This window comes from Mastigoproctus giganteus, chromosome 6 (genome assembly GCF_048544385.1).
Source record: "Mastigoproctus giganteus isolate SK-2022 chromosome 6, ASM4854438v1, whole genome shotgun sequence".
NCBI classification, from domain to species: domain Eukaryota; kingdom Metazoa; phylum Arthropoda; class Arachnida; order Uropygi; family Thelyphonidae; genus Mastigoproctus; species Mastigoproctus giganteus.
The window spans coordinates 51195978-51217207 of NC_143580.1; the positions used below are offsets into that span (position 1 = coordinate 51195978).

General features: G+C 33.3%; 1 protein-coding gene across 1 annotated transcript in view; it reads left to right on the plus strand.

Annotated features, from left to right (window-relative positions):
* LOC150084246 (GPALPP motifs-containing protein 1) overlaps positions 1-20850 on the plus strand; it is an 80326-nt gene extending 59476 nt beyond the window's left edge. Inside the window, exons 4-7 of the mRNA XM_090376162.1 lie at positions 6232-6399; positions 9232-9327; positions 15302-15361; positions 20640-20850. Coding sequence (XP_090232288.1) covers positions 6232-6399; positions 9232-9327; positions 15302-15361; positions 20640-20795 — 480 coding nt within the window. The 3' untranslated portion in view covers positions 20796-20850. The remainder of the gene's footprint in view (positions 1-6231; positions 6400-9231; positions 9328-15301; positions 15362-20639) is intronic.
* Positions 20851-21230: the final 380 nt, after the last annotated feature.

Genomic DNA, 21230 nt, shown 5'->3' on the forward strand with positions numbered 1-21230 from the left:
TCATGGAAGGACTCCCTGAATGCTCAGCATCTTTGACGGATTCATATCCTTCTTGAAACTGTTTTGCCCATTTGAAAATGCATAGTTTCGACATGGTATCATTTCCATAAACTCTAGTCAACTTTTCATAAATATCTGTTGACAATTCACCACTTTTCACCAAAAATTTTATCGCAACTCTGCTATAAATTGCATTCCATTTTTTACGTAACATGGAACTGAAACAACTGACGATGTTTACCCTTTGCAAAGTGCCTGCCTGGCAACCCAAAGGTCGCGGGTTCGAATCCCGCCTCGGGCTTGGATCAAAGTACTGCAAAAAAAACCTTGGGAGGTGCATTATGGCCACAGAAGCCGATGCGCCAACAACTACCAAAAAAAAAAAAAAAAAAAATATTACCCTTTGCATGCATGTAAAGGAGGTTCAGGCTACACAGTAAGAGGACAACAGTTTAGTGTTGCCACTTTGACAGAAACAAAATTATTCTTGAAACTTTGTCACACCTTGTATACTTAACTATGCAATAAATTCTCTTCTAATAAACGTGTGTTCTTAATAAATAACATATTGCACTAATATATTTGACTTAACAAATTTCCATTAATAAATTTATAATAACCCTAAATGAAAACATGTATATAATTTTCTTTTCAAAATAATTTTTGTCGCTGAGTTTACTTGTCACCGAGTTGACCGTTACCTAGTTAACAGGTTTTATTGTTCACATATTGGATGTCTTTCTGTGTATGGTTTGGTCAATGCTACCAGGCATTTTGCCTGTCTTTAGGCCTTTTTTTTTTTTTTTTTAACTGTGAAATATCAAAGACTGCACTTGGAATACTATATATGGATATAGTATTCCAAGTGCAGTCTTTGACAAGACAATCTGAGCAGGGCCTGCACTAGGGAGTGCACAAGTGAAGCACTTGTCACACTTGCCACACCGTTTATAAAATATGTTTTACATTTAACATTCAATATCAAATTTATACTTTCTCTTTATATCCCAAATACAAAATATCTTTGCTTATTTATTGTACTGTTAGGTTTTCACTATCTACAATTATACAAATATATAACAGCAATAGGTACAGTAATCCATAATCCCTTAATAACGTTGAGTGCAAAAATACATGCCGGTGTACTGTTAGTCAGACCATAAAATTTTGGTAATCACCCTTGTAATACTGAGTGTAGGCATTGATTATTCAATCAAAAGTGTAGGTATGAAAGCTTAAAATTTACTTACAGTAAACATTCACACCCCACCCTCTTGCATTTAAGAACAGTTATTTAAGAAAGAAAATTATTTATTCCTTTCATCTCCTTTAAGTGCATCTGTTGAACTGCGAAGAAGCGAATATATTTTTATCAATGTGCAAAGTGTGATTAACCATCTTCTTTGATTTAAAGGTAAGGCCTTTACTTTTCTGTGTCGTAATAGTGAAAAATCTTAAATAATTTTAAACTTGTTCTGGAGGACATTTTAGATTACTGCGCTTTACTTACATGTAGTATTTGCGTATTTTTGTAAAAATTAAGTGCTAAATAATATTACATTTTAGTTTGTTTGTTTATTCAAAAACAAGCAGAATGAAAAAACAGTCGAAAGCTAAGGATCGCTTTATATTGAGGAAAATTTCTACAACAAATAAACTTCTTGTGAAACTGAAGTTCCCCCTTCATCTTCAACTTCTCCATTACGTACTTGCGAGAATAAAGAAAACAAATCTCCAATATGTTGTGTGCAAGATGTTGAAAAAGATGTATCGGTAATTATTAATAGTGTTACTACTAAAATTTCTAATGATCCATTGTTGTGGCCAAATGTTTTAAATGATAATTTTAGACAACTTATTGTAAAAAATGGACCTGTGAAAGTGTCTGATTCAGATTTTAAGTTCCCTCAAAGTGATGATCAGCATTTTCAACAAATTTTTATAACAGAGTCTTTAGTAATAATGGAGTGATTGAAAGAACTTGGCTTGTTTACTCCATAACAAATGACGCAGTTTGTTTTTGTTGTGAACTGTTTTCCTCTGACAGATGCGCTTGGCCAAGCAAAGGCTTTTCAACGTGGAAAAATCTAGGTCTCACATTAGAAATGTATCAAAATAATATGGAACATAGCAAATCTTTTAAAATTTGGAAAGAGTTAATGTTGTGTCTTACAACAGAAAAAAACTGTAGATTGTGAAAGCCAAAGATTAATTTATGCTGAAAGAAGGCATTGGTGTGGTGTTTTAGAGAGACTAATTAGTGTTGTGTCATTTTTGGCATGTCAATCCCTAGCATTTCGAAGAAATTCAGATAAATAATTCCATCATGATAATAGGAACTTTTTAAAATTAGTGGATACTATGGGAAAATTTTATAGCATGATGTCAGAACAGTTACTAAAAATAAAAGACAATACCACATGTACTCATTATCTTAGTAAAGACATACAAAATGAACTAATTAATTTATTGGCTAAATCGGTGCAGACTAAAATCTTAAAAATGGTATTAGAAGCCAAATATTACTCAATTATTTTAGATTGCACTCCCGATAAAAGTCATACCAAGCAAAATAACTCTTATTATTAGAGTTATTTTAAATAAAGAAAGCAATAAATTTGAAATTAGGGATAATTTTTTGGGTTTTATACCGGAATCTGATACCACAGGTTTAGGACTGGTGGGAGCGATATTAAAACAATTAGAAATTTTTGGTTTACCTTTGGGGGATACAATAACGGGGCAAACATGAAAAGTAAAAATTCAAGTTTACAGCAGCAAATATTAAATTTAAATCCACATGCATTTTTTATTTCTTGTGCAAATCATTAATTAAATTTAGTGATTAATGATACTGTATTGGTCTCAGTAGAAGGAATGGCTTAATTTAATATCATCCAAGAGCTTTATGTATATTTTTCCGGTTCTGATTCTAAGTGGGACCACATTACTAAAATATGTTCCATCAGTAACTTTAAAACCTCTTTTTTATACAGGTATAAGTAAAATTTTAATGCGATTATCACATTTGGAAACAAAGACAGCAATTCATCATTATGCAAATATTTGAGAATAATCAATATCAGTGGGAAGAGATAGGAAAGGAGAAAGGTCGAGTCACATAAGACACTTTTGAGCCACTGCGATATCATATGGATGGTATATATGATGTGCTGTTGGAGTTGTCAGAAAATAATGAAAAAGACACTATCTCATCATTTATCAAAGTTACTAGCAAGAAAAATAACTTTCGAATTTATGTGTTCAGTTGTGATATGGTATCCTAAAAAAACTTAATGTGGTTTGCAAGATTTTGCAGAACCCAATGTTTAAAACTTATGGAATGTTTAAGACTCCTTAAAGAAGCTAAAGATTTTTTAGTAGGAAAACATTCTGATGCAGGGTTTGAAGAACTGATACAAATTTCTAGCAAACTTGCAAATGCTTTAAACGTAGAAGCCACTTTGAAAGATATTGTACTTCTAAGAGTTTGAAAAAAAAAAAAATTTCAATTATGAATGTATTTGGGACCCCACACTCATATTTAAGATTGAATTTTACTTCTCTGTTCTAGATAAAGCAATAGCTTTTATTGAAGAACAAGTCAGGTTATTGAAAGATCATTGTAGCAAGTTTCACTGATTGTATAATTTTAAAGCATTAGGAGGAATGTCAAAAGATGATTTAAGCAAACACTGCATAGATTTACAATTGTCTCTTACAGATAGTGAGAATAAAGATATTAATGAGATAGCTTTTTGAACAATTGTTAGATCTATCTCTTCCCACTGATATTCATTACCATTTAGATGTTCTCAAATATTTGCATAATAATGAATCTTTGTTTCCAAATGTGATAATCGTATTAAAATTTTACTTTACTGTGGCTTTGGGAGAAAGGAGTTTCTCAGAATTAAAGATAATTAAAAACTACATCAGAACTACAATGACACAAGATCGTTTAGTAGCGCTAGCGGTATTTTTTATGGAAAAAAAGCATTTATTATTCTGAACTTTTAAGTTGTTAGTAATTAGTAATTTTCTCCAGGTTAACTTCACAAACCGAAAGATGCGCTACTGGATATATATGCGTGTTAAGACACAATATGAATAAGGCACCATTACAAGGTTTTGCCTCAGGTGCCACAAACTCTAGTGCCGACCCTGAATCTGACGCTCCTTTCTTGTCACATATCTATACTGCACAGAGAAGTATATAGAGATTAGCCCTCCCCCCCCCCCCCCAATAATTTAATTTTTTCACTAGATAGAATCATTTGTTTTTCCTCAAGGTATAATCGTTCGTTTTCATAAAGTTATTACTTGTTATTTCTCTTGGGCAGATTGGATATTGAAAATCATGGATATTTATTGACTGGAATCAGTGATTCGTTTAAATTACTTACTCACTGGCCACTGGTAAATGATGGCTTATTTCAAGGTGGCTTGATGATTAAGTTGTCCAGAAGACTTGTTTTGCCCATTATTAGTATGTATGATAAAGCAAGTTAACTTTGAATATTATATGAAAGCATATCTTTATTATATCTTAAAAAAATATTATATCTTTAATTATCATTAGCATGTTATCTTTAATTATCATTAAAGATAGCTAAACATAATGAAGATTTAGAAACTAAAAATCCAAATTTCTACATCTTCATATAAATTCTCTCTTTTTTTAATATGTTACTGCTTTCTCTTGTTTTGATACATTATTCTGTTCAGTCCTCTAAAGAATTGATGCTAAATTATTTTATGCATGAGCTAATATCATAGAATATCATAAAATAAATGTTAGAAATGAATGAATAAATTTCAGCTTATGAGATCTGCTTAAAGTATGCTTTTAAATGTAGGAGTTTGTCAATTTTATTTACATTTATACAATAGTGCAAATGCAGATATTCACAACAGTTCATATCTGACACTATCAAACAGACAAGTATATGCTGCACATATAAATTTTTCAATTCACATAATTTTTAATTTTCATAGTCAGTTTGTGTGACAGTTAAAGTTAAATGAAGTGATTCACACCACTTCTTTACCAACGCAGTACATATTTTCAGTCCATATGGTAGCTGGGACTCCATGATAAAAGATAATTGCTATGGTATGTGTAATATATAAATAATTGCTAAGAGGATTCTCAGTACAAGTACCCTGTTCAGTACTTTTTAATTAGTCTCTCGAAAACAGACTGTTAAGTAAATCTGTGCTGTCACAGAGCTTTTTCCATAAGTGATATAACTGGTTGCCATGACCAGCACTTCTGCTAATTTTAAGCACAGTCTCCCTGTATAATAGTATTAAATGTAATTAACTGTTAAACCATTACTCATTATTATCATGTGAAATGTAACATTAGCAGATGTGCAGGTACAAAAGACCAGAAGCTTATATCGTTTATAACTCCCATTGAAATTTTGCTGTATATCTTGCAGTATAAGAAAATAAAAATTCTAACCTGAAAAGGTTATAGCAAACCATTAGTTTAGGTGCAGGAATATGATCAAAAACTTATAAGCACAATTGCCAACAGCAGAGATACTCCCTTGAAATTGTGTTTCTTAGAAAAATGTATATTGGGGAGTGCATAGCCATACTGTTTTGCTAAAAATGAAGGATAATTGAATGCATTTTGTGGTGTTCTGTTTTTGGCCTGTAACATTGTTGAATGCCCATGGTAATTTAATATGCAATGGCTATAGTCATAATATGATAGCTGGATGAAACTGTTGTGAGAGTTTTTGCATTTAACACAGCCTCACATTATCAACACCAGGAGAATACAATTACAAGAGATTTACTTCAGTACATGTCCTTCCATAATATAAGCTTTCTTTTTACGTATCTATTTCTTCCTTGTCATCAACTAAAGGTGAGTATTCTATCGAAAACTTTTTATCGTTGTCTTAATACCTTTCAGTTTCCATATATCACCACATTAATAAACCAAAGTTATTTCTATATTCCTCTGGACATTTGACTTAATTTAATTTCATCGCATTTTTAAAATGCTTTTAACAAATGTGCACTCTTCAAGTTTAAACAGATTAGAAGATGAATATCATAAAATAGATTTTATTGTAATTTACATATAAAATTGAAATTAATATACATTAAGACCATTAACAGCCTTAATGCATTTTATACTTCCATGTATCTTGTCTGTAATCAACATGATAATAGAATATCATATTTATATTTCTAACTTTCCCCACCCAGTCTACAGGTTTAGAAGCTAATCTCCAACAAAGAGAAGAATGGATGACAGAACTGCCTCCTGAGGTTGGCCGTCAAATTGGAATCACAGCTCGAGGTTTTAATCAGAATGTTCCAGCTAAGCGAGATACAAGTTGGACAGAAACACCAGCTGATCGTGCTAAAAAGCAGGTGTGTTATGATTTCTGTTTAAGGGAGTATTATTTAATTTTTTTACTTAAAATCTAAAATTCCATCACAAAATTTGGATATTTTAATAGCAAAACATTTTTACTTAGAAGTAAAACAACCAACTGTACAGTGAAGGACTATTTTGAATTCTTCTCACCAGTAGAAAATTGACATTATAACATTAAGCTCTGTTGGATTCTGGTTGGTATTGTTACTTTAATAATATAGTTTAATATTCAGTTTTAACATTCATCAATTTCAAAGTTATTTGGACTTAGTTGGAAAGGAGAAGATATATGGTGTGTCATCATTAAAGAATAATTAAAGGAAGAAAACACTATTGCACCATGCAACTTTTGGATTCAGATATATGTTGGATGGAGAAGACCCATCATGCTGGCCACTTCTTCTCAGTAGTTGAAAACTACTCCTTTTTCTGTATTTCAATCTTCAGTCTTTTAATGACAGAAATGAAAACATTGATAAATCTATGGCTAGAGCACTACAGTAAAATTCAATTATACTCAATTATTATACAATTATACTGTTTTAATGAAAATTTCACTATCATCAAAATATTGAAGAGTCCCAGCTGGCTACCCTTATTAATAATGCTTTCTAAATCTTGTTTGACTGAAATAATTCTCTGAAAAATGAAGGGTGAAAAATTCGGTGCAGTGAATTATTTTTAAAGTCAAGTTAGATTGAAGGGGAAAAAATGAGTTTTAAAAGATTTGGCAAAATAATTCAGCTTCATATAGTTACTTTTTTTTTTTCTTTTTTTTTTCTTTTTTTTTTTCTCCTGGTGGGAGCACTCAAATTGAAAAAAAATTATTCACTTATTTTTCAATAAAAATAAAATAAACTCTAGAAGTATTAATCAAATTTAACTCAGTTCAGCTTGAGTATACATTTTTAAATTGCACTGAAGTTAGATTTTCATATTAATTTGTGGAAAAAATGTTAAATATTAAAAAGTCAAAATAATTGACCTCTTAGTATGTGCAAAGTTGCAATAAGTTACATTTGCTATACCATATTTCTGAAAGTGTGAGTAGTTAAAATTTTATGATACATTACTTTTTATTATATAGTATCGGTGTAAATACACCATAGTTAACCCATATATTTGAACTACGTATGTAGCGTAGAGGGCATCGTTTTAATTGTATCTCATAATGTGGTTGCGTTCACAATGAGATAGCTGCTATTGCATTACTTCAAATAAATAACGCTTCTCTAGTAGAGAAAATACAATTAAAACGATGCCCTCTACGCTACATACGTAGTTCAAATATATGGGTTAACTGTGGTGTATTTACACCGATACTATATAGTTAATTATCAAAACCCATAAGGATTATGCCCTGTGCATTTAATTTTCCAAATACATTACTTTTTTATAAATACAATTATGCTCTTAAAACTATGATCTCTGAACAAACTTATACCTTTGTAGTACATGTTTTATTTCTTAATGATTTTAAGATATTTAAGAAAAATAAAGTTGAAATTTACTTTATATATCAGAAAAGTGTAGGAGTGCAGGATTTATTTGAACAAATACAAATAAGTTATTTTAAAATAGTTTTCAGTGATATTCATTATAATAAATTTCCAGTATAGTGAAATGATTCATGCACCCCAGATAATTTTGTTGTAACAAGATTTTACTGTATTTCATTATGTGATTAACCTGACTGTCCTGTACAGAATACATTCTAAGCGATAACCAAGAAATACACAAATACTTGCAATTTGCAAACTCCTGTTTAGTTGCAATTTCCTCTATCCTCTCAAGTACAAACATTTTGTTTATTTAAAAGCTTCCCTGTTATAAAAGCTGTCAAGTGATGACCAGAATGGGCACTGCATGGTTGTTAGTACTCACTAGAAGGATGCTGTTACCCGATTGGCCAATAATTGATGGTGCAGGATACTGAAAAACCTCCCAGATTTGTGAATAAAAGTTAGTGGTTAGGAAACTCAACAGGACATCCTTATGGTTGTTTCCTGGTTCTCAACCCAAACTCAGTTTCATTAAGTTTACACTTTTGTCAACAAAAGTGTAAATTCAAAGCAGAACTCCATATTAGCTAATAATGTAACACACATTTTTAATATAGTAAACTTGTGAAATCGATTGTAACACAGTTTTAGAATTGGATGTGGTTAATTGGAGGCCTTTTTTTTTTTTTTTTTTTTTTACAATCATGGACAAGTTTGAATTATCAGCATAACAGAAGATAATTTATATGTCAATATATTAATAAAATGTGACATGATCTCACAGTAATAAGCTGCAATTCATTCATCATTTATTTCTTATGTTTCTAAAATTGCATTTACATTATATTGACAATTCCAACTTTCTCATGATTGTAATTGTTGTAAATAGGGTGATATATTATATATGCTGCATTAATTTATTTCTCTGTTTTTATTTTTTATTTAATATATGAAATTAATAGAATAAATTGGGGGAAAAAATCAGTTTATCAGTATCAGTGAAATCACTGTTAATACATCAAATGGCATTAACCAACTGTCCTGTTAAACACTTACACAGTCGGTCATCAGCTGTCATGACAATAATGCTCCTCTTATTAATGTCAGCATCTATAAATATGCATTGTTCTGCTTAAATTGTGAGTTGGCAAAACAAAAATTCAGGTTTGCTGTTGCCAAGTGAGGTAAGTTTCTTTTAAACTTTCAATTCTTTGGTAGCAGATAGTAGTTATACAAGAATAAGTTATTTAAATTTTCAATATTTTCACTTTAATCATGCTTTGTCTTCTGTATTTTAAAATTCATATTTTAAATTTTCTGTAGCATCAAGAACAGCCACCTCAGAAAATGCCAGATTTGGAGCTGCGTGCTAAGGCAGAAAAGGACTATGACACCTATGAAAAACTAGAGGAATACACTGTAAGCATATTTGACTGATTACTTTCACATAAGGGGAAAAAAAAACAAAAAAAACACACCAGTATTTTTTTTTTTTTTTTTTTTTTATGAAAACCCCAAACACGAAAGGTATCAAAACCTATAGTACTTAGTACCGTGCATGGGTTGAAGGAGAAGTATGGGGGGGGGGGATGCCGGAAACTTTGCTCTAGAGACTAAACATGGGTTCTACCACTTCAAGCCTCCAATAAGCAAAGTGGTGGTATTGCACCGGTCGATGAGAGTCATCTACCACCTATAATATGCTAATGGCAGAAACTTTCAAGCCATGAAAATGATTATTATTTTTTTTTTTTTTTTTAATGTTGTACTATTTTATAAGAAATTAAATTTTGTACAGAATAATTTATTGTTGTAGCTATTATATTCTTTGTATTGCCACAACATATTCGTTCTTCTGCTGGATAGCCTGTATGCTCCATTCCAGGCCCTGAGAGAAAGTTTTGTTTGGCTGATTGGCTGTAGCTTGTCTATTTAGAATATTCTATGATCTTTGCAGGTTGGCAGGGGAGTGTATATTGATGTTGGCAACTCAACAATGCCTGTGCTGTGTTAGATGCTGAGAAAATGCCACATCAAAGCCCACCACCCAAGTTGTCTCTGCAGGGATGATGGTAGGAGTCGGAATAATGTTCATGCAGAGTGGTGTGCTTTCTTTCATACCTTCCAATATCACATTACCTGCATATGGAAGATCCTTCGACTCCTATATCAATTCCAAACTTTGCTTTCATTATATAGCTACTAAATAAAACTAAATGCTACTAGCCATAATATTTTAAGCGTTTAAGATTATCTATATAATATCAGTGTAGATGCACCATAGACAACTCTTAAAGAAAAAAACTACGATAGTAGTGTAAAGAGCATCATTTCATCTGTATCTGATATTGTGCTCATCCTTCACAACTAGTTACCATGTATTGCACTACCTCAAATAAGTAACACTTCACTAATAGAGAAGACTATTGTTACTTATTCTCAGTGGGCACCACCACCCAGGCAGCACCATACACCTTTTCACATCTCTCATATTGTGGGATTAACTTCACAACTGGGTTGTCACGTTTGCAATACCAGGATATCTTCCCACCCACTGATGAAAGGCTAACAAGCCTTGAAATGGTGCTGTCTGGGTGGTGTCTGGTTATTCTCTGTGGGCACCAGCCCACCGAGAATAAGTAACAATAGTCTTCTCTATCAGTGAAGTGTTACTTATTCGAGGTAGTACAATACATGGCAACTAGTTGTGAAGGATGAGCACAATATCAGATAGAGATGAAATGATGCCCTTTACACTACTATCGTGGTTTTTTCTCTTTAAGAGTTGTCTATGGTGTATTTACACTGATATTATATAGATTATATAGCTACATACAAAATGATATTTTAGTTGTACTAACAGTATGTTAGTTGCATTGTATTTTGAGAAATACAGTAAGTTTTTGAGAACATACAAAACAAATTCATGTATAAGATTACTTTCAGTAGTTTATTTGGTAGAAAAGAGCAAACTTTCTAATTCATGTTTATGAGCAAGTTGTGGGATTTCATATCAATGTATGCATTGAAATAGTATACTATACTGCTTTCTCTGTCTCGGGGATGTCCTGTTTCCCCTATTGACACTGACAAGGCTTGGGGTTTCTTAATTTAGAAACAACATTATTTTTCATATGTCAACCTAATACACTTTTAATTTGAATAGCATCACCAAAAGAAGCAAATTCTCTGTTCGTTTAAAACCACCAAGCCATCACTGAGACAAACAGTGAATGCCCTCACTTAGCAATTTTGTGTTGAATGGTGAATGTTTCAAGACTAAACAAGCAGCAAAGATGTATATTGTAATGAAACTTCCAGTTGAATGTGTAATGAAAGTTACAACTATATTTTTCTTTGAATACTGTGCTGTATTGCCTTATGTAGCAAATTAGTCAAAAATAGAATACGTTGTGTAGTGTACTATTATTGCCATATTGTCATTGCTCACGTTGAAATAAAACCCAGCACCTTTGCTAATTTTCTGAATAAGGCTAATGCAGTCTATTAGGAGTTAAGTTAGTCATCTGTATTCAGTTAGAAATTTCATTGAATTGAGTCTAAATGAACAACCACTTGACTATTCATTTAGACTCAGTGCATTATTTGCCATTTGGCACAAGTTTCCTAACTGAGGCCATCAGCCACCTGATGAAGGACCAGTAAATGCTGAAACAGTTGTCATGATGGTACTTTGGAGTTTTTAATTGAATAGTGAATTTGCTTCTTTTGACAATACTATTCAAAATAAAAATGATACCGGTAATCTTAGGCTTGTACATGGATGGTGATGTGATTTCTAAAAGGTGCATTAGCCTACCCTCATCACTGTCAGTGGAGAGAGAAGTGCATTGCCAGACAGAGGCAGTAAACAGGATGTAGTGTAGTGTACTGTTCTCATATGTTTATAAGACTTATATAATAATATGGCATGATATAATCTTGGGTACATGTTTTTTTTTTTATTATTATTTATTTGATTTTTCTGTTTGCTGTTTTTTGAAGAGCTAGTTAGGTGGATTACTTTTAAGACAGAGCATTTCTAGTAATTCAGTTGTTCTCACCATTGTAATCTGATTTTTCTCCTATCTTGGATAGGATAGAATAATTTTATTGCTTTTTATTGCATTTTGAAAAAGTTCTATGTTTAATTTCCATTGTCAAAAGTTAAGAAATATTTTTTGCAGGGATAGGAGTAACTTTTGTGGACATTTTTTTTTTTTTTTTTTTTTTTTTTTTCCCACACTGTGACTTGGTTAGTTTGTCTTAACAATGTTTTTCTTCCAGAAACTTTGGCTTTATGTTTGTGAAACCAAACCATACATGCAAAACCATAGAATACATGCAATTTTCAGATAGCATACCAACATCTCGTGATTTTAGTTCTCATCAGAATAATAAACAACACATACTCTCACTTTTTGCTCATTTCTTTTATAATTTATTATAGTGTCAATAGTTACCAGACCTATAAGTCATCTGCATAAAAACATGCAGATGAAAAATATACAAAGTGATGGCAAATAATAACCACCAATATTCCAACTTGTGGAATAAACCTCTTTCTGTTTTTCTTGTAATTACATTTTTACCTTAATTGAAAATAGCTGTCCTGTTACCTTGCAGGTAGACCAATTGCCTGAATATTTATAGTTTTGTAATTGACTTTTGCTTGCTTTCTTACAACATCATATACTCATTAAGGACTTGGAGGGTTTAGGCACATAGCAGCTTAGATCACATTGCTTCAATGTATATTATATTTGTACAAGTGAGTAGTGTTCATGGGTAGATCTATATGTTGTGTGGACAAAAAAACCCAGAATAACTCACAGGGAGAAACCCTACTCCTACCTGAGATCAGCTAACTGCAGCTGCCAATTGAAGAAGCCTTTAGAAATTCTTCAGTCACTGACAGGACTCAAACCAAGACCTCTCCAATTGAGTGACAAGTGAAGGCCCATTGAGGACTTGATCTTGATTTGTCTCTGCCCATAAAGAGTAAAGATGGTCAAGTGCTGATCATACAAGGAAGAAATTTTTGCTAGTGTTTAATCTCTCTCTCTTTATTTGGTATAATACATACATTACATCATCGAAACACCAACTCATGTATGCAGAAACCTAGAATAAATAAATTTACATAATTATGTAACAATCAACAAATAGAATTACCATTAAGATACGTGAGCGTATGCCCGTAGGGTACACGATCTATATTATTATTCACAATGGTAAATAATAATATAGATACTAATGTGAAAATTGACACATGAACGTTTCTTGATTAGACTACAAGAACATAACAGGTCATATAGGAAATAAATTTTAAAAAATTGTTTTAGATCAACCAGATGCAGTGTCCTGAACAAATTTTCGGTAACAAAAATATCTGTCATGTGAAGTTTAATTAGTTTCATAGCATAAATACTGGACTCATGAAAGAATATTTCATTTTAGGAAGATGCAAAGAGAACATGCATTGAAGATGAGGATTTGAATGAGGAATTTTCCATGAAATGAAAGCAGTAGAAGCAAAATTATGAACCAATTTTAAATAAAATTTCAGAAATAAAATATTATTTGAAGAAATTAAAATTTCAGTGCTTCTGTGTTTCCTGAAGTAAATAAATTATATTTGAATTAGTCTGATTAAATCTAAAAGATATTGCTGGAAGTGGGGCCAAATATTGCCATGGTAATCAACAGTAGGTAAGATTAGTTTACTTGAAATGGGTCAGAATAGTGGTGTTACTATTGATAGTTGAAGTGGTGTGCTTAATAAGGCTGGAAACCCAGAATGTTTTAGAAACAATAGTATTTATTATGAGCAAATGGATAAAGGTCAGTGACTCTCATGGATAGCACATTAGTTATGATTGCTGTTCTATGCCTTCTGGAAAGGCCTGTGTATGAATCCTGTCAGTATGGGAGGAATTTTTCTGGACTTTTTTTCACTTTGTGCCAAAATTAGCAATGTCTCAGATGAGCATTGCACAGTTTCCCCAACTCCCACCCCCACATTCATGAAACTGTGGCTTTTAATCTAGCAAAACACAGAAATTGACCATTGAATACACACAGTTTATTGACACAAATTAGTAAGTACGGTGCATGATAGTACATATCCTTAGTTGCTTTTGTACAGAAAGAAACAAACAACAGCTATGGCACTGTGCATGTATTATAGAATGTGGGTGGGGAAGAGAAGCTTCTTGAAGAAAAAAAGTGTCCTTACATGAGACTGACTAACCCTGTCATGAAATTAACAAAGTAAAAGTTCCTTCCATCATGTGAATCAAATCTAGACCTGTTGCATACAGTGTGTGGAAGAGTGGTGATAACAGACAGCCACCTTGCTAGCCAGTCAAGAGGGCTTCACAAAAGGATAACTGGAGCTTGGGGGAGAGGATCACACATCTTGATCCTCCTTTAATTTTCCCATTGTATCCATCATAAATGCATTTTGTGTCTGCAAATTGTCCATATTCTTTGGACCCAAGAGTCCTAATAATGTGGACAGTTTGCAGCCATCATGCAACTATCACCACCATAGACTGACTAACTTGGCCTTTCAAAAATAATTCAGTTTTCTCAACCCAAAAGAACGTAACTAGCAAGATATACCTTTATGGATGTCTAAGTGTACAAAATAATTTTGAACTTTAAACACCATAAACATAGTTGAAAGTATAAATACTAATCATAACAACTGTGTTCTCTACGTACTCTATTTTTTAATAAAAATATTTTTAAACACAAAATTTTACTTCAGAACATACAGTAAAAAATGTTGAAAATCATCACAATGCACTTGTTTTCTTGTTGCCACATGGAATTGCAAATTTCAAAACAAACACAATTATTTACTATGGGATGGAGTCACTAGCACTGAGGAATTGCTGAAGCATTATGATTTTATTGACTTGCTGATTAACAGTACATAATGAAACATTAGATAGAAGTGCTTGTAGTCTGCAACATTTGATCTCTTATGCTTGTCTATAAATGGTTAATAAATCTTCATTAGCAGTTTTTATTTGCTAATACCTACTGATATCTATTCTGTTATTTAATAAACAGTACATAAATAATAAACTAAGGTTTTTCTTAGAAATCAGATTCTGGAATAATTTTCTTTTATCATTATTTATCAAAAAAAGACAAATTTATTCTACAAAAATGTCATTAAAAGAATTTATAACTGGAAATATGTCTGATTTATTTATAGTGAACACCCACCCTGTATCAAATCATAAACGAAATGTACTATTCTTAAATAGCATGATAATGAAAGCTGTCATAATTTATATATCATAAGTTATTTAGAAAACTCTGACTTTCAAAAAAAAAAGTATGTGTAACTAACTATCCACAATTTGTTTTTATATAGAAATCAAAACGTTCTGAGTCCTTGTTAGATATGCATAGAAAGAAAAGAAAGGAAAAAGCGGTAAGCATATTTCTTTTTTCTTGGGGATTATTATAAGAAATTTACAAATTCAGACTGATCTATAATAACTGGAAGAATTTTATTTGAATGTGCCTAGTTTTAACTTTGGGGAATTTGTGAAAATGCATGGAAAGTTTCTCCAGATTTTAAAATCATTTTTGTTGCAGATAAAAGCTAATTGAAAGGATTAATCTGAGATATCAAGTGGACTTTTTACTGTTAACCTGACATAAAACTGAGAAGTTCCATTTGGAAGTACAATAAACCCTTGCTTTAATGGACTTCAGAAAAACAACTATTTTCACAATAAAGCAAAATGCTAGGAAGATTGGATTTTCCTCAACATTACCCTTTCATCAGCTGCTGAGTGTGTCAACAATAGGGAGTTATCTGCACAATTAATGAGGGTACTTAAGGACTCTTTAGACTGAATAAACTTCAGCCAGCAATATAGCACAGCAAAATTTCAAGCTCTTCTACTCCACACAATAAATGCTGTAAAATAAGTATTACAACAGTTTATTTACTTCCTAATATAGTACTTTTTCGTTACATTCTAGCAACTTTGGTGGGAATACATTTGTTCCCAACTTTGGTGTAATGTATTTCTTTTGAGTTTCACAGACAGTCTGGTTTAGCAAACAGGCATATAGTCATTGATATGATTGTTTTGATATTTCTTTTTGGCTAATCTGGCCATTTCATCTTTTATTTTTGGATATATAGAATAATGGCTCTCACACGTTATTGACTGTTATACACTGTGCCCAAAAACTATTTGGATATCAATAATGTTAAAGAAGAGAAAATTGATTTTTATTAAAGAGATTAATGATAAGTGGACCAACTCTTCTTTGACATGATAATATCAGCCATCTATCTCTAAATCCAGTGCAGTTGCCATGACAGCATCTGATGTGAGCCATCCTGGACTTAACCTGATTGGGTTGTTTTTTTTCTTTCAAAGGTTCTGTGGTTTAGAATCAGGATTTTGGGACAGTCAGGCTAATTATGGAACCTTACTTTTCTCAGAAAAAATGCCTTCAAAGTTTGTCCAGAGAAAGCAATTTCTTCATTTTCTTTGTGCAAGCATAGCTCTGTGAGATAGACATTACTGTGCTCAAACATAAAAGGTCCGTTTATTCCAGCACAGAATTCACAGAGATAAATACCACGGAGTTATTCAGAATGTTAGTATATAGCAAACAACATTAATGCAGGGCTTCTCTTTTGTAGCCCTTTGGTGAATGCACTTTGATGGGAAAGGTTGATCAAAATTATCTTGAATAATTATTTTTAATATAAATGGCATGTCACAGATCTTAACAGCTGATTTGATTTGATTTGTTATCTTTCACTCTTGAAAATTAAAACTATTTAAAGTGGGAATGACAGAGCAATTGTGCATGTTTGTATGCTAATCATTTACATTTCTCTAAGAATGTATCTTATCAGAATGAGTTATGAAGAGGGACCTTTTTTTTTAAGCTAAAACTGATAAACTGTCTCCAATTTACCATTTGACAATGCTTTTCATCCCTTGCATCATCCTGTTGAGAATAAGATTGTACAAAAAAAGCATCACTTGAAGATGTTATTGCTGATTTACTGATATGAAAAAATCTCAGTATTAATTTCTTTCACTTTATGAGGGAAGAAAGATTGATATTGGTATGGCTCTTTTTGTATTTAGGTGTGCTACATATAAATTTATTCAAGACAAGATCTTTTTTACAGTTTTTATCATTCAAAGATTAAAAAAACTCAATTTTTTTTTCATATGCCCTAGGCGCAGTTCCTACCATACCTGTTGGATAATATGGTTCTTCATTAATGTCTTTGGCACTACAATTAACAGTTTCACTGTAAACCACATGAAGTAGCCCCCCTATACATGACAAAGTAGGATCCCACATTCTTCCTAAACTCAGCACCTCCATAGCCAGGTGGGAAGGAGCAGCAGTGCGTAGCACACGCTTCTTGATTAGACCGGGGTTCAAGCCCGTCACCACCAAATACGGAGGATGCGGAAAGGTCAGGGAGTGACCACCGCAATCCTGGAGCAATATGGCCTTAGTTGCTAATGCTCCTAAAAACCAAATAACAAACAAGCAATCTTCCTAAACTGTATCCATCACTGAAAAATTGTAAACAAAATGGAACTCAATCAGCTTTTCCTAAAGCTTGAAAAATGTAGTAGAAACAGTTTATGCTTTACAAATATTTGTGACCCTTTTTAACCTTTGCTTGAACATTTGTTTTTCTTTAAAACTATATCCTGCAATGATACCCGCACTGTAGCCAGAAAAGTGTACATTGAATGAAGAGTTATATCTCAAATTAATTTATTTTGCTTTTGTTACTCCATGAAACCTCATCTGTTCATTTTTGATCATTAAATTGATATTAATTTTACTCAGCAATAATGTAATAAAAGTGATCAGTGTCTTGTAAAAGAAGACTATCTTCTTATACAAGCTAATAGCAAAGCAGTTTTTGTGCATCTTGTAATGCAGTTTATTGTTGAAGAATTAGGCATAAAGATTGATAAAGATATATCAGTGTAAGATGCCTTTTGTTGCCTTTCAGAATCTTTTAATAAATAAAAGGGTTTTTTTTTGTGTTTTTTTTAACAAACTTGAGTAATTAAAGAAACGTTCATACGATGGCCTGTGCTTACGACAAACTTTAAAAGTTCAGTGCCTCATCTTTCGTACCGCTTGAAAGTAATGTTAGAACAGTCTTCTTCATTCCTGTTTCGTTTAATAATATTCTTTCCCTTTTCCTATCCCAGTGATTTTTATTGCAGTAATCCATTGCTTTGCTGGTATTATAGCACCATTCAGTACATCCAAATAATAATCAGCAAAAGCTATCTGTTTCCAATTGCTACCTGCCTGTAATAGTAGGACCTAATAATATGCCGATAAGCCTGAGTTAGAAAGTTTCATGCAATAAAAAAAGTAGCAATTTATTGAAATTTAGTAGCATACTGGCAGAATAACAGCTAGCCCAACAGATATAACAGACTGAACAAATATATGCACAAAATATATACATAAGATGGGGGGGGGAACTAACAGATGGTATGAATTAAGTCAAGGCTAAAAAAATGCAAATGAAGGAAGACAGAATAGGAATAGTACCCCAGTCCTGAAGGAAGACATAGAATAGAAATAGTAACCCCAGTCCTTCTTGAATACTCTAATAATTCATGAGGCATAAAAATTTAGAATATGATAACGTACAGAGAGATAGCGAAGGTACTTGGGCATAAAAAAAAAGGTATAAAGTGCAGCCATTATCAACCCACTGCAGGATGGAAGCCTCCTCAACAATTCATGCTGAGGGAAATGGACCATAATCTGCCACGCTGGTCCAGTGCAGGTTGCCAGATCGACCGTATTCAGCAGTCAAGGGCTTGAACCCCGGTCTACTCAAAGAGCGTGTGCTACTGCACTCCCGCTCCTGACCACTCGGCTACAGATACCGTTGGTACTTGGGCATACTCGGAGCATAACTGCCTTACCTATGAGCTGGGATCCTGGTATTTCAGTAAGCCATAGAGCAATTATTTTTGAGGCTCCTGTTTTGTTTATAGCATAGGGTATACACATTTTCTTTCAGTATTAACTAGCCTGTTTTCCAATTTTTTTCTTTCTTTTTTTATATATACAGGGTCCAGTCACATTATTATAACCACCTACCTAGTATCCAGAATATGCACCTTTCGCAGCATGCAACACAGCCAGCTGCCATGGGAGGGACTCAATAAGTCTGTGGAAGGTTGCTACGGGTATCTGTGATCATGCAGACTGCCATGCACCCCAGAGTTCCTTTAGATTTCTTGGTGGAGGATCCATCGATCTGATGTGTCAATCGAGGTGTTCTCATAGATTTTCAATTGGGTTATAATCTGGAGAATTCAGTGGCCAAGGGAGTAGCTTGAAGTCTTCGTCGTGCTCCTCAAACCACTCACGGACAATTCTGGTGACATGGCATGGTGCATTGTCTTGCTGATAGATACCATCGCCCTCAGGGAACACGGTCAACATGTATGGGTGTACCTGATCAGTGACGATCGATAGGTAACCATTTGTGTTCAGAGTGCCCTCCAGAGGTATCAGCAGACCCAAGCCATGCAATGAAAACATTCCCCAGATCATAACACCGCCCCCACCAGCCTGCCTTCTGTCAACAATCGTGGCCGGGTGTCTGTTCTCGGAGGTTTCACGCCTAATACGCCACCATCCATCCACCTGGTGGAGCAGAAACTGTGACTCATTGGAGAAGGCCACTCGGCCGGGATTCAGTGTCGGTATTGCTGTGCAAACTGACGGCGTTGTTTGTGATGAACGGCCGTCAGCATGGGTGCTGTCACCAAGCATCTCTGGAACCCAATGCATTACAGAGTTCGCTGCACTGTCATGTTGGAGACCTTTCTGGTAGTCCCACAGTTCATTTGGACAGCCAGTTGAGCAACAGTAGCGCACTGATTGGTCCTATCTAACCAAACGTTTCAGCCGACGTTCACCTCTGCGATCAACGGTGCATGTGGCTCCACAATTGGCATGTCAGTCGTCAAAACTGTCCCATTTGCCTAGTCTTGATACACTTTCACCACTGCAGCATGTGAGCATTTCACAAAGTCCACTGTTTCGGAAATGCTGGCAACCCTGGCTTGATAGCCAATGGTCATGCCTTTTTCCAGGTCTGATACGTTGCGTGCTTTGCCCATGACAGAGGCTGGTACTGTGTTCACGGATGCCGAACATCAAGCCTTATATGCTTGCGGTGTGTGAACTTGACACATGCGCTGTATGATTCGCTAGGCGTGTGTGATGTCTGCATTGGGGGTTGTCATGATATTGTGACTGGACTCTGTATATATATATATACAAGTATATCTGTAATTCTCCACATTCTGTACTCTGTAATATCACAGTCTTATGTAATGTTTAATTGTTTATTTTATGACAATCAGTTCTGTTAAGTTTAAAGTTTCTTTACATATTATCATTCTTCATATAACAACATTTGTTTTTCAGCTATTGATACACATCATGTTTTGTTTAACTCTTACTGGTTGAATTTACCATGCAGATGAGTGAGAAAAAGCTTGCTTATTATATTTATTATGGGGTAATTGTGGGAAAAATGGGAATTGCAATGTGTTTTTTTGTTTTATTTTGCTGAATGTATAAAAATAATTTTAAATCATCATTAAATCATGTTACATATGATATATATATATATGCATATATTATATTTTATGTAGAAAGAAGCTGCTGCTAAACAACAAGAGAGGCGTCCATTTGATCGTGATACTGACCTTGCCATACGGAAAGTTGATTCAGCAGAAACAAATGCACTTGTTAATCGTTCTCGCCTTCTTAATTCACGCTTTTCCCATGGGTCTAATAAATTCCTCTAGTGTTACTTTATATGATATGATCAACATATCAGAACACTCCATGTATATTATTAACTGTAGTAATGTACTGTAATAATGTGTAAATGTATGTATATATTGTATATATATATATATCTATTAATGGGCATCTGATATTGCCTGATCAAGATGTTATCTCAGTTGAGAAATTCTCATTCCTTTACCTATAAGACAACACATACTTTTTGCATAGAGATGATATTCTCTAAACAAACTTCTTGACTGTTAACTTGTTGCAGTTTATGTCAGGATTAATGTTTGACTTGACTTCTTTCTCTCAATTATTTTAAAGCCTTCCATTTGTAGCATGTAATCTCTACATCAGCAAAGTTTTCTTTTTTTGAACCTATTTACAATACAGATCACATTTGTAAAAAGGAGTATGTAGATTTTTAAGAAGTCAGTCAGAGGGGGAGA